The sequence below is a fragment of the Pseudorasbora parva genome, chromosome 14 (assembly GCF_024679245.1).
Source record: "Pseudorasbora parva isolate DD20220531a chromosome 14, ASM2467924v1, whole genome shotgun sequence".
In the NCBI taxonomy this organism is placed as follows: Eukaryota; Metazoa; Chordata; class Actinopteri; order Cypriniformes; family Gobionidae; genus Pseudorasbora; species Pseudorasbora parva.
Genome location: NC_090185.1, coordinates 15,029,067 through 15,044,551, shown reverse-complemented (window position 1 = coordinate 15,044,551; position 15,485 = coordinate 15,029,067). Strand labels below are relative to the sequence as shown.

Sequence of the window (15,485 nt, the reverse complement as noted above, 5' to 3'; positions counted from 1 at the left end):
CATGACAGAGTCCTGCAACGGGTCGGGTACCCGCGGGTATCCGCGGGTACCCGCATAAAAGTGTCTAAAACGGGTGGATTGTGACATTTATAAAATTCACGGGCGGGTATGCGGGCGGATAATTAACTCTGTGCGGGCGGGTAGTAGCGCGTATGGGCGGATGAAAAATATGTGCAATATTTCTGTGGCAAAGTGAACGAGAGAGCGAGAGCGAGACCAGGGCGTGATTGTGAATGAGCGTCACCTGCGAGCCACACCGGTCTCGAGTCCTCTGAGGGAGCTCGGAAGCATATAAGGACGAGAGATCACCACACCTGGATTTGACGTTGAGTTGTTTACTTTTTATTATGTGTGTGCGCTTGGCAGATGTCTATGAGGGGCTGCCCACGTTACTTTCGTTTTGTTTGGTTAAAGTCTTTTAAATGTTCGCCGGTTTCCGCCTCCTTCTTCCCCCATCGAACATATTGTAGGCTTTTACAATTTCTATGTCCAAATTATCATTACACACACACGCAACAACGATATGCCATTTGACCCATCACGTCACCACCACTGCGACATTGAAACTTTTGTTGATGCCTCTCATAGCGCGGATGAAGCGAGCGTTGCAGGAGTAGCAATGGATGAAGTAAAAGTAAAGTTGGTGAGTGGAGTAGCTATATGAAATTGTTGACAATGAGTCTTTAAAGGCACTTTTGCCTGTTTCATTAGCCCATTCATGACGCTGTTGATGTTGAGAGGGGGGCAGGATAAAAAATAAAGCATTTTAATTTGAATGTTTTAGCGTGTGTGATTTATTGCGGGCACGGGTCGGGTAACGGGCCAAATATTAACGGGTCTGGGCGGGTACGGATTTAATTTTGATATTTTCACGGGTCACGGGTCGGATCTGGTGCTAAACCTTGCGGGTACGGGCGGGGGCGGGTCTCCAAAAATGGACCCGTGCAGGACTCTGGTTCATGACACATTTAATACTTCACCCCCCCACCAAAAATACAACAAATACAACATTCATGTATTAATAATTAAATGATTAATTTTTTTTATATCATTTAATGTTATATATTTAATCATTTTAATATATAAACAAAGTATTAATAATAATAAAATGGGATATACTATATACAGTTGTTAGTAATACTTGCCTTTTTGTTGCACTTGATAAAATGTCCTGCAGCCACAGTTTATCAGTATAACAGCAGACATGAACACCAACAGACACACACTGATTATTATCAGAATAAAATATGAACGATGGCTCTGTTCTGTAATGTACATGGAGAGAGAAAACGTTCAGTCTTTCCATTATGAATTCAGACAAAAAAATACAATTACATGTCAGTCTATAAATAGAAACAATCAGTCTTACAAAGAGCAACATCAGCAATAATATCAGCGCTGACGTACCTGCACATGTGTGACAGAGTCGAGTGTTGTCCAGATGTGTGGTCTGTTTGCTGATGGGATTGTTGAGCACACAGCTGTAGGTGTTTTTATCCTGATATTCCACCTCCAGAGGTAGAGAGAGACTGATGCTGAGATCAGACACACTGATGCTGGACAATAAACTGTTTCCTTTGAACCAGGAGAGAGTCACACGACTCACATTCACAGCTGAACACACCAGGGAACATCTGGACTCTGATGATGATGATGATGATGAACATATTGAAGAGTTACTGGAAATTACAGGAATTGGTAGAGGAGCTGAATGAAAATACAACATGATGAATGCCAAAGCAACTCAAATTAAAATGATGCAGAGTATTTTCTTAATCTGTTAGAGTAATTAAGTCGAAATATATGAAAAACTTGAAAAACAAATAAGGCATTTTTATTTTTGTTTTTTTATTTATGTTTTTACATTGACATGTAAATGCTAAGCTTAGAAGAAACTCAGGACCCTATGTTCAGGACCAGACAAGGTGTAAATAGAATATCACTTACTCACCATATGCCGTAACATTGAATTTCTTCACTGAGGTTTTTCCACTGATGATGACGGTCAGGTTATAAAGTCCAGTGTGTTCAGATCTGATGTTTCTGATGGTCAGAGATCCAGTTTGACTGTCCAGTTGGAGTCTGTCTCTGAATATCCCATCATTACTGACAGATATATACTCAGTGCTCATTTGCTCCCTTTTAATGATTTCAGCAATAAGAGTCTCTTGAGGTCCAAACACCCACAGTATCAGATAATTTGTCTGAGCTTGAACATCAGAGTTTAGAGTGACAGGATCTCCCTCAGTCACTGACACTGACTGAGCTTCATCTGCCTTAACACCAAACACACCTAAACACATTCAAACAAAGGAATATTCTCTTTTTTTATATTAAAAAATAATACATAGGAAAAATTACTAATAATAAAAAATCTACAAAAATATAGAAATGGCAGGTAAATGGTAAATGACAAAGCATTTAGGAAGTACAAAAATGTATTCACATATGTATTTCTACATTGCATGAAACGAAATCCGACTTACCATATTTTGTGATCAGAATGCATAGACAGTTAAAAACAGTGTTTAAAATCATATTCCTCAAAAGATGTCCGGAAGATTTCTGATAAATAATGTCTTCATAGCGCTGTGTAGAACGTGTTTTTTTAAATGTATAATCAAAAAACCTGTCCTCTACAAAACTAAAGTGTTTTTCTGTATTTATAGCCTACACCTACGCTCACACAGAGGAAGAGATCACGGAATGCTGCTAGCATCGACTTCTCACACTTTCTAGAGATTTTTGACACACTGGATTCTGGTAAGCCACCATTTCCTGTTGAACAACGTACAAACATAGTAATGTGTTAAATTAACAGTTTGTGATTGGTGCTAATATCATTCTTTAAATGGTTTCAGGGGTTATGCATGACCACTGCATGCAAATATGGAAAACTATCATGATGTACAGAGAATTAAAAGGAGTCATAAAAGGTAAAAGAAAAATAGAGGAAAGTGTGATATTCTGAACCATATGGAAGCCCGTTTCCACAAAATAAAAAAATAAAGAGTAATTGCACCTTTTTATCTCAGAATTGCAATAAATTGTGCGGCAATTGTTATAAAATCACAATTCTGACAAAAAAAGTCAGAATTGTGACTTTATCATGCAATTGCTAGTTTATATCTCAGAATTGGGACTTTATAACTCGCAATTGTGATAAATAAAAAAAAGTCAGAATTCTGAGATAAAAAGTTGCAATTACGCTTTTTTATTTTTTTTATTTAGTGGCGGACACGGGCTTCCATAGAACCAGGATATCTCATACTGCCACACTGTAAAAAAAAAAAAAAATACAACTTATGTTTTGTATGACAAATACAGCTTATAAAGTTTATTCAACTATTTAACATTAAAAAAGTTGAGAGAACTCAAACAAAGTTTGTACAACTATTGACCCTAAGTTGAGAAAACTCAAATATGCGCTGCAGCTGGTTGCCTTAAACTTTTAAGTTTTCTCAACCTTTTATTTATTTTTTTTACAGTGCATCTGATGTTTTGGAGAGGCTGAGCATGTAATAAATCTTTAACATCATTCATACAGTATATTTTGGATTAGACATGAGGACATTGCATGAGAACAGAAGTGGTCCACTGAGCAAATGCAGAAACACTAACCACACACATCCCATAATAGAGCAGCTCTCATTTAACTGATGTGCATTTACCAAAAACAAAACAAAACCACATCGGTTCAGTGCATGTGTAGACCCCTAGCCTATAAACCAGACCACAGCGGCTCTCGCTCTGAGTGGAATCAACATGAGGGTCTTCATGCACCGTGACACACTCCGTTTCTGAGTCAGAGTTAAAATAAACCATAAGAGGCCTTGCGTGTTCACTGTAACTGCAGAAAAACTATGTAAAATTACTTTTCCCCCTGTGTTTATTCTTATATCTCATGGAAAGCACCTGTTTCTCCAGGTTTCTGTACGGGCAATGGACTTTAAATGCATATCAAGCCCATGGGAATGGTTTGAAAAGGTGGTGAGACAAATCAATACTTTTGGGAACAGGTACAAATTAAACAAAATTAAATAATCTCATATTAATCAAGTTCAAGGACAGTTACATTTTAGCAGCAAAAAGTACTACTGTGCATGTGTCGTTCTGCTTGGGTTTTAGTCATAACACTTCAAAGTCTGGCCTTTTTTTTATTTGACTATTTACTGTAAATTATACTCTGACGTTTATCTCCAGACTGTTAAGTCAGCTGCAGGTGATAGCTTATCATGGGGGCTTGTTGTATAAACTGCTTGGCTTTCAGTTTTTTGGTGTTTTTCCATTGACGCTTAGTAATTTTACTTTCTTTATAAGTCTTGTATTTTTTTACACTGCCTTGGCACCACAATCTTCAAACAACACGTTAACTATGTTCTATCATGATAAAAGCAGATGTCTTTTTTCTCTCTGGGTTTTCCCGTAATGCATTAGCTGTTTGATGGCAACTTTTATTTCACTCCGATGAATGACTAATGCTCTTCACCAGACGACCACAGGGCTTCGCTAAAATATTTTCATCTATGTGGCATAAAATGTATGTACTCCCACCCTCTACATCAGTTTCTACATTTCTCCATCTCATCTTACACTGAAACCACATCCTGACCGAACTGTCGAGAGAATCAGTATGTGACTACAAAAATGATGTATAATTAAAAAGAAACACCTTTTTACGAAACACCAACTTACAAAATACTTTACCGCACACAGGAAAACAGACTTACATGCGTGCCGATGGCATTACGAGCGTCCTTGTGGGTGTCATGTAATTTGTCACAATACATGGTTACATTTGAACGATGTCATCATTCAAACGAGGGCTGTCCCGTCTGGTCCGAGCCAACAGAAGGTCTACTCTTCCCTACAAAACAAAAAGGCAGTAACTGCATTTTTGGTCAAAAATGAGTTATCATTTTCATGACATTCAAGGCATCCTTTGTTATGTGACAAAACATCTCATCTCAAATGTGTCGTTTTGGAGAAAAACGTTTGTTTGTACATGCAGTAACTGCAAAAAGCCCTAGTAAAACAAAGCATGAGTACAGTAACATCCAATACTGTATTCTTGTTATGTATTACCTAACAAAAAATAACCGTGTTCCTGCGCAGTGAAGTTACTGTTTCCATGGTGAACACATAATATATAGAATAGAATAGAATATAACTGTCCATAAACACAGCTATCGGTGCAAGAGTTATTCTTTAACTTGACAGTTGTTTTAACTTAAAACAGTCTCTTCGCGGCCGCTGTTTAAAGAATGTCCACTGTTTAGAGAAGTTAGCGAGTTGAGCAAAACTGACATCTTTCTCTTTACTGTAAGCATCCATTCTTTCAACAAAAAATCAATAAATATACATATATTGATAAGGGTGAAAAATATTGACCTAAAATGGTCAAATTAGATTGGGTTTGGTATATCCATGTTCAGGAAAACAAATGGTTCCAGTTATTTCAAATACAGTGTATCTAACACTCCCAGAGCCCAAGTTGTGGCAAAATAGTTTTTGGAGAATCTGTAGTTACTGCCTTTTTCCTTGGTATGGTGCCACGTTTTGGGTAAATAATACAAAGCAAGACTACAGTAACTGCAAAATAGGGGTAAAATATCAAATTAAAAATGAGGATTGTAAAGGTTAAACACTCTAAAAATGGCTGGGTTAAAAACAACCCAATTGGCAACCCAGCGCTGGGTAAATATTGGACAGAACACATGCTGTGTTAAATTAACCCAGTGGCTTTTTTACCCAGCAGGCTGGGCTGTTGAGAGAACCCAAAATGTAGTCATTTTTTTTACAATTTGCTATTCTGGGTTATTCTTGCTGGGTTGTTCTTAAAAAATCTCCTGTGCTTTAGCCTACTGCAAAACTAGAGAATCGTGAAAGAACAAATGAATAATGCATGTTCAGACTGTTAAAACAATCATTTTTATTGCTTGACAAATGGTACAATACACAAATGTGTTAAAATTGGCAATAATGACAACTACAAACCTAATTTATTCTGTCAATTTATTCAAGTTAAAACGAACTTTTATTTTGACGGGTTGCCGTGACTTTTGAGTCTCTGTGTTCATGATGACACGCGCCCCCGTCATTCACACAGACGCAAAACATGGAAGAGTAATATTTCAATAGTATTTAATATACACAGACACTGGTATATATTCGGCTACAGTCTGGAGCCCTGCGTGACGCAACTGAACGCAACTGCGGGACCGAATATAGTCTACTTCGGTGTATACTTGGTGTGTACTACTTCGGTGTATACTTCGGTGTATACTACTTCGAATATAGTCTACTTCAATGACCATTGGCGGTCATAGAAGGAGCTCGAATCGCAAGTAAGTCTATCCGAAATACTCTGTATTTGCTGTATTGCTTGGTGTTTTAATTACTAGAAGGAAGATACATTTCGTTTCTGCACTTATTCTTTTTTATTCATAACTTTATTCCGGGAGCTACTCACAAATTGCACTTTAACCAGGGCAGTTTGAAGCGCGCTGTACCAATCACCAGCCGTTATTAAATAATAATTGTTGGCTTTTAGCACAGGTAGTGAGTGATAGTTTGGTTTCGATTTGAGTCGTTGGCAGACCGTTGCGTTGATTAATCTTTGGGATAATTATAAAAGTGGTTTATGTTCCACTTTAACCACTTGTCTAGATACTATCTGCCCTCTGTCTTCTAGGCCAGCTCGCGCTACTCCCTCTAACCCTTGGTTATCTGATGTTCTTCGTGAACACCGGACCAAACTTAGGGCAGCAGAGAGAAAATGGCGCAAATCAAACGACCCATCTAACCTGAGTAAGTACCAATCTCTGCTCATTTCCTTCTCACAGGACGTCCATACAGCTAAATCCTCATATTTCCACAACAAAATCAACAGCACCTCAGACTCACGCACACTTTTCAGAACTTTCACCTCTCTGCTCTGTCCCCCTCCACCACCTCCCACCACCTCTCTTTCTGCAGACGATCTTGCCAATTTTTTCACAAACAAAACCACACTCATCAGCAGTTAGTTCACACCTCCACACACACACACTTTTGAATCAGCCACATCCACAGCCAAACATCTTCTTTCCTCCTTCTCTACACTCACTGAGGACGAAGTATCTAAGCTTCTCCTCTCCAGCCATCCCACTACCTGCCCTCTAGATCCCATCCCCTCACATCTCCTACAAGCCATCTCCCCTACACTCTTACCAGCACTCACACACATCATCAACACATCTCTCTCCACCAGCATCTTCCCCACCACATTCAAGCAGGCTCGGGTAACCCCACTGCTTAAAAAACCCACATTAGACACATCACTTGTAGAGAACTACAGACCTGTTTCTCTCCTACCATTCATTGCGAAAACACTAGAAAGAGTTGTTTTGAACCAGGTCTCATCTTTCCTCTCACAGACTAATCAACTGGACGTAAACCAGTCAGGCTTCAAAAAGGGCCACTCTACTGAGACGGCATTACTGTCAGTTACTGAAGCCCTGCGGCTGGCTAAAGCTGCATCCAAATCATCAGTCCTCATCCTCCTTGATCTGTCTGCTGTCTTTGACACTGAATCATCAGATTCTTCTGTCCACCCTCTCATCACTGGGCATCACAGGGACTCCACTCCACTGGTTTGAGTCCTATCTCACAGGTAGGTCTTTTAAGGTTGCCTGGAGAGGAGAGGTATCCAAAACACATCAACTGACCACGGGGGTTCCTCAGGGCTCAGTGCTTGGACCTCTCCTCTTCTCCATTTACACTACATCACTAGGACCCATCATTCAGGCACATGGTCTCTCTTATCATTGCTATGCTGATGACACACAGCTCTACCTCTCATTTCAACCAGATGATCCCACAGTAGCTGCACGAATCTCAAACTGTCTGGCGGACATCTCGGCATGGATGAAAAAACATCACCTGCAGCTCAATCTAGCAAAGACTGAGCTGCTTGTTTTCCCTGCTAACCCCACCATACAACACGATTTTACCATCCAACTAGGTTCATCTCTGATTACTCCTTCGGGGTCGGTCAGAAATCTTGGAGTAATCTTTGATGACCAGCTGTCCTTCAAAGACCACATCTCGAAGACGGCCCGGTCATGCAGGTTTGCATTGCACAATATCAGAAAAATCAGACCGTTCCTTACGGAGCATGCAACACAGCTTCTTGTCCAAGCCCTGGTCATTTCTAGACTTGACTATTGCAATGCGCTTCTGGCTGGACTTCCATCTTGTGCAATCAAACCGCTGCAAATGATCCAGAATGCTGCAGCACGTCTTGTATTCAATGAGCCCAAAAGGGCTCATGTCACACCTCTATTCATCTCTCTGCATTGGCTACCACTCACTGCCCGGATCAAATTCAAAGCCCTGACTCTTGCTCATGGATCTTCCACAAGCGCAGCACCAGCATACTTCCACTCACTCCTACGCGTCTACACCCCCACCAGAAGCCTTCGCTCAGCTAATGAGCGGAGGCTTGTGGTACCATCACAGAGAGGCATGAAATCCCTCTCTCGAACTTTTTCTTTCATTGTTCCAGGTTGGTGGAACGATCTTCCGTCCTCCATACACACAACAGAATCACTCACTTCGTTCAAAAGACAGGTAAAGACTCATCTCTTCCATGAGCACTTAATCTTACATAAAAAAATAAAAAAAATCCCCCTCTATTTCTCCTTTCTTCTTTCCTTTTCTGGTCTTTGCTACTCTGAGCAGTGTACAAATCTTAGTATTTAGGGCACTTTTTGTGTTTCGTTGCCTCTTCTTGACGGATCGCTTCCTGTTCTCCTGAGTTGTAAGTCGCTTTGGATAAAAGCGTCTGCTAAATGCATAAATGTAAATGTAAATGTCCTTGTGAGTTGATGCTATACAGATATCGTCACATTTTTAAAATTTCAGTATGTACTTGGTACCGAAGTGTGACATCCCTACATAAAACCATGTTTTAATTTTCGTAAGGGGATCATGGTTCCATGTAATCACAGACTTTAATAATATCGTCTCACATGCCTACCTAAACTAACACGAGTCAGTACATTGGATCGGATTCTGAGGTAAAACTTTTGTCGTCTTAACGTCGTAAGCTTAAGAATTGTTGCCGCGAAGAAGAAAAAAACAACAATAATTATGCTAATTAAAATGATTATTAATGAAAACATGAACTTATCTTAAAACATCTGCAACCAGTGGCTTTGCCTTTTGCATTGTCCTTTCAAAATGACAGTTTGGGAGCGAATTTAAACGAATCAAGGCGGGAAGCACGTGAAACAACCAAGTGCTGGGAAGAATCAACCAAGCATTGCGACCCAGCAGGTTTAACCCAACGACTGGAAGTTTTAAACTACCCAATGGTGTTTAAAATATGATCAAATAAACCTACAAAAATTACCCAACAGTCTTAACCCAGCATTTTGGGTTAAAAAACAACCCAGCATTATTTAGAGGGAAGGTGTACAAGGTTCTTAGACTAAAAAATGGTTAGGAAAAAAATGGTGAACCTTTCCCAAAACATTTTTTTGGGGAACCAAAAATGTTTCTTCTATGGCATCACTGTGAAACCCCATTTTTGGTTCTTCCTGGCACCTTTATTTTAAAGGTTTACTGTGGTATAAGTTAAACAACATTTTAATGATGATTATGGGAGGAATGTGTCACAACACGCACTCTGCTGCATAGCCACAGACCAATCAGAGCGCCTATGATGACCGCTTTCCACCAGTGAAAGGGCCTACAATGAGCATGTGAGAGTTGGAACTGTACCTTGGAGTTAGTGGAAGAAGGACATCTGGTCAATTGAGTCCTGTTTTCTTTCACATAACGTGGATGGCTGTGTATGTGTGTCATATACCTGGGGAGGTGATGGCAGCAGGATGCAATGTAGGATGACGATGGAAGCCGGTGGAGGGAGTGTGATGCTCTGGGTAATGTTCTGCTGGGAAACCCTGGGGTTCAAGTGGATGTAAATTTGAAACCTGTCACCTACTGATACATTGTTACACACCAGGTACACACATTCATGACAATGGCATTCAAACAGACCTTGTACAGCAGGATAATGCACACTGCGCACATTGTTCAGGAATGGTTTGAGGAACACATTGCCCTGACCTCCAAATTCCCCAGATCTGAGGTGTCAGAAACCACAGGACACCTTCAGGGGTCTTGTATAGTCCATGCCTCGGCAGGTCGGCGCTGTTTTGGCAGCACGCAAAAGAACAACAAAAATATATGTTATAATCTTTTGCCTTGTCATGTATTTTTTTTTTCACCTTTTTCCTATACACCTTATGATGCTTTCCGCAAATTATGGGTGCAACAACCATTAAACTGTGAACAATCTGTGAACAGTGAGTTGTTTTTTATATATGTACAGTGGACAAAGGAAAAAAAGGATGAAAAGAGCTCTTGCCTTAGATGTTCTTCTTGTCACATTAAAATACAATATATGTTATTAAAATATGTTATTCTTTTAAAGTCTAAAAACCGAATAGGGACATTTTACAGCTCATTCAAACTGATGAATAATAATGATTTGTATCACAACCTTATAATTTGAATTTTTTTGATTGTATTGGTCAACAAATCCAGTCTCAATTTATCCACTTCCTGCAGTATCCTCCCACAGGCTTAAGTATCATTTCTGTCAAATCAATATTCTATGAGATATATAATAGCATCATCTCATCGTGTCTGACTTGAATTACCCTTGTTAGGTTTCTTTCCACAGGACAAACCGTCATGCAGGTCAGAAACGTGATACGTGCACACCTGGAGTTTATTTGTTATAGCTTAAATCCATCCACACACATTAAACATCCCCATCTGGTGTGTGAAAAGGAGCAGAGCTTTATTACCAAACCGTCACACTGAATCTACAGTAAAGATCAAAGTCCTAAAGGGCAAGAGCAGCTGTCACACAACTCAATGGAGCTTTTGATAAGAGGTGAATGGTGGGAAGCACCCATCAATCTGTATTCAGCATTATTTAATTAATCTCTAAACCTCTACAGGTGCAAAATGACCACAACCAACGCTCAGGTCATCTTACAAGGATTATTGTTCATCTTGATGTTCTTCTCTCCACTTTTACTGGGAATTCAGATTAGAGGATAGAAATAGCACTAATAATAATGAATGACTTAAGTGCACCATCAAACAACCGTCAACCTTCTGCTCTGCTGAACATCCCCTTCAGCATGAGGAACACGAGCTTTTCTTCAGTAAAAACGATCACCTGAGATGTTCAGTTCATCATATGACAGGAATTGACGAACAAGTTGGAAAACACAGAAAAAAATGAATGTCAAAACAATGCAAAGTATTGCCTTAATATAACGTTTATAAAAAAAGAAAAGAAGTCAATAACATTTCAATATAAAGCTTACAAAAAACACAGGACACATACACTCACCTAAAGGATTATTAGGAACACCATGCTAATACGTCTGTGTTTGACCCATTTTCTCCTTCAGAACTGCTTTAATTCTACGTGGCATTGATTCAACAAGGTGCTGAAAGCATTCTTTAGAAATGTCGGGCCATATTGATAGGATAGCATCTTGCAGTTGATGGAGATTTGTGGGATGCACATCCGGGGCACGAAGCTCTCGTTCCACCACATCCCAAAGATGCTCTATTGGGTTGAGATCTGGTGACTGTGGGGGTCATTTTAGTACAGTGAACTCATTGTCATGTTCAAGAAACCAATTTGAAATTATTTGAGCTTTGTGACATGGTGCATTATCCTGCTGCAAGTAGCCATCAGAGTATGGGAGCATGGTGGTCGTAAAGGGATGGACATGGTCAGAAACAATGCCCAGGTAGGCTGTGGCATTTAAACGATGCCCAATTGGCACTAAGGGGCCTAAAGTGTGCCAAGAAAACATCCCCCACACCATTACACCACCACCACCAGCCTGCACAGTGGTAACAAGGCAGGATGAATCCATGTTCTCATTCTGTTTAAGCAAAATTCTGACTCTACCGTCTGAATGTCTCAACAGAAATCGAGACTCATCAGACCAGGCAATATTTTGGTGAGCTTGTGCAAATTCTAGCCTCTTTTCCCGTAGTGGAGATGAGTGGTACCCGGTGGGGTCTTCTGCTGTTGTAGCCCATCCGCCTCAAGGTTGTGCATGTTGTGGCTTAAAAAAGGCTTTGCTACATACTTCGGCTGTAATGAGTGGTTATTTCAGTCAAAGTTGCTCTTTTATCAGCTTGAATCAGTCGGCCCATTCTCCTCTGACCTCTAACATCAACAAGGCATTTTCGCCCACAGGACTGCCGCATACTAAATGGTTGTGTATGAAAAAATCCCAATAACTGAGCAGATTGTGTGAAATACTCAGACCAGCTTGTCTGGCACATGCCACTTTCAAAATTACTTAAATCACTTTTCTTTCCCATTCTGACATTCAGTTTGGAGTTCAGGAGATTGCCTTGACCAGGACCACAACCCTAATTGAAGCAACTGCCTTGTGATTGGTTGATTAGATAATTGTATTAATGAGAAATTGAACAGATTTTACTAATAATTATTTAGGTGAGTGTATAATTGAATGCTAATTAGCATAATCATATGACTGAACAGTTTACTCACCATAGACAGTAACATTGAATCTCTTCAGCAGTTTTTTTTTTATTTTTTACTAATGATGATGTTCAGTTTATAAAGTCCAGTGTGTTCAGCTCTGATGTTTCTGATGGTCAACGATCCAGTTTGACTGTCCATCTGGAGTCTGTCTTTGAATCTCCCATTATTACTGACAGATATAATGTTTGTTTGGTCCCTTTTAAAGATTTCAGCTATTTAGTGTTTTGAGGTCCAAAAATCCACAGTATCTGAAGATCTGTCTGTACTTTAACATCAGAGTTTAGAGTAACAGATTCTCCCTCAGTCACTGACACTGACTTCACTTCATCTGAATCAGCAAACACACGGGAAAAAAAAAAACACCTAAAGAGTGCAGTCTGAAAGTGACGATCCTCGATCCTCGTGGTGTGATGAGCAACAGAAATTCATGAAATAATCCAGCTACACACCCCAATTTCTAAAAATTTCAAACAAAATTGTAAAATCCTTCTAAATTATGAATAAAGTACAACACATTGTGCGACTGCAAACTTCTAAGACACAAAAAGATTTGTTGAGTAATTTGCCTATAGCCACTGACGTAAAAAATAAACAGACTGCAGCCGTCAGCATGAAACGTCACAAAAAAACTGACAAGACAACAGATAGCCTACCTTTTCTGATATTAGAGGTTTAAAATAATGCTTATATAATGGATTTTAATAAAGACGTGAACAAGGATCTTCAGTAGTTCTGCTTATAGTCTTAAGTAACACAATGCATTACTTTTCATAAAAATAACACGATTTTAATTAATTGTGTTACTTTGTTACTAATGGAAAGTATTTTTAGGGAGTAATGCAATATTGTAATGCATTACTTAATTTTTTTTATTTTTCCCAACACTGCACTATGACAACAATAATCGAGATAATCTCACATTACCATTGTAAAATATTTTCCTCAGATCTTCAATCTGGGGCCTGTACTATGATGGTGGTTTAACAAACTCAGGGTTACAGGATTAGTTTTGAGTTGACAAAACCAAACCAATCTATTCAGGCTTTGTTGATCCCATGATGCTGATCATCAGCTTGCTCTGTCAACTCAGGCTGAGTTCAGGAGTTTAGCTATGACATCAGCAGTGAACAGCCAATCACACGCGAATCACCGTGAGATCAGCGAAACTTTAATTTCGCTCTTCTGCAGATTATTAGGCCTACATGATTGAAAAATATTAAGAATAAAAAAAATGTACTCAATAAGAAGAAAAGAGCTGTCTATGAAAGAGGAAAACTTAAAGAAACAATATTATATGTCAATGCAAGTAAAAGTTATGAAAGAAAATTGAACATTTAAGCTCAGTAAGCTTCTTTTTTTAATAGTTTTATTTATTGATTTTAAACTTATTTGTATGGCTTTATGTAGGCTATTTACAGTGTATTAATTTTAGCAAAGTGCCTATTAATGATTGATTAACTAAAATGATAAATGTGTAATTGATTAAGGGTCTAATAATTACATAATTATATCTAAATTATTCAAAATTATTTTTATAAATAAGCATGGCTAAAAGCCAGACACTTTAGTTTTTAAAAACCATTTGCTATGTGGTGACCTTTAATTTGGAGCAGAAACTTTATTGCATCAGAGGTGTGTAACTTTACTCACAGCTGATTGGTCCAATTTCAGTTTGAGCTCTCTAATCCAGAACATAACCTGCCCTGGAGCAGGTTAGCGGTGGAGCGTAAGTTACTATGGAGATGAACACAGCTAAAAGCCAAACCACTTTAATGGTACCTAAAACCCAGGATTGGCACAAACTAAGCTTAAACAAATCTGGCTAGCCAGCTAAACCGGCTTCATGGTACAGGCCCCAGGTCATCAATGGAGATTATATATAAATATGCTTTGTCCCTTAGGTTGTGCAGTTACATTATTATTTCCCAAAGAAAGCTTCATGGAAAGCATCTACTTTTCTGAGTTTACTTCTTTCTTTTTGTACCTTTTCACCCTGATTCTTGGAATAGGGTATCATATGGCTGTATAATAACTAAGCACACAACGCAGCTATACCGTCATGACTGATTTGTTATAAAGCCAAGCCGGGTGCAAGAGACATGTAATAGATACTCAGATAGCATCATTGAAAAAAAATGTAGATTCAGTGTTGATGCGTCAATGCCACTTACATTGAATTAACGTTACAAAGTGATGTAGCTTTAGCATCACTCTTGCTCCCTCAGTTACTGTTGAAACAATGGTTATATTTCAACAAAAAATGTATAGTAATATCATTGAATCAACATTACGAAGTGATGTTGGTTCAATGTCATGCGTTTGCACCTGCATTAAAAGTTGGATCAATGGTGAAATAAAAATGGTTATGGTAACGCTGTGAAACAACATCACAGTATGATTTATTCTACATCACTGTTGTTGAAACTGAAAATAGAACTGAAAAGGACCACTTCAAATTTAGAGAAAACCTTTTAAAATATAAATGACACCACTTCAGCAGTTGAGTCAATTTATTTAATTTAACAGTTTACCACAATCAGTACAAAAGATATAAAAGATCATTCTTTAATAAATAAGAGAGAGGGGAGCAATGGGACAAAAGCATCACAACCTTTAAAAATAAAATTAGTTTCAGAAGTCTGTCATTGAAAAATCTGGCTGGCTCCTTTACTGACTTCACTTAACGCCGTAGAAGTCAATGGGAACGCTCCGTCCATTTCTTTTACTGAAATGGAAAAACCGGAAACCGGAAAAAATATCGGTGTCATTTCTAAATCACAGAGGTCCCTAGATAATACTAATCTGTGCGAATAACTTCTGCTAAACACACACACACACAAAAGGGATATTTTAATTAATGTTGGTAACCAGACAGTTGGCATGT

At 38.8% G+C, this 15,485-nt stretch overlaps 1 protein-coding gene across 1 annotated transcript; it reads right to left on the bottom strand.

The window, feature by feature from the left end:
* Positions 1–1,131: 1,131 nt before the first annotated feature.
* LOC137040737 (CD48 antigen-like) lies at positions 1,132–7,145 on the bottom strand. The gene is made up of 5 exons (XM_067416511.1): positions 7,109–7,145; positions 6,844–6,972; positions 1,952–2,293; positions 1,408–1,707; positions 1,132–1,265 (listed from the first exon to the last, which is right to left on the bottom strand). The coding sequence occupies exons 1-5, from the start codon at positions 7,143–7,145 to the stop codon at positions 1,132–1,134; spliced, it is 942 nt and encodes a 313-aa protein (XP_067272612.1).
* Positions 7,146–15,485: the final 8,340 nt, after the last annotated feature.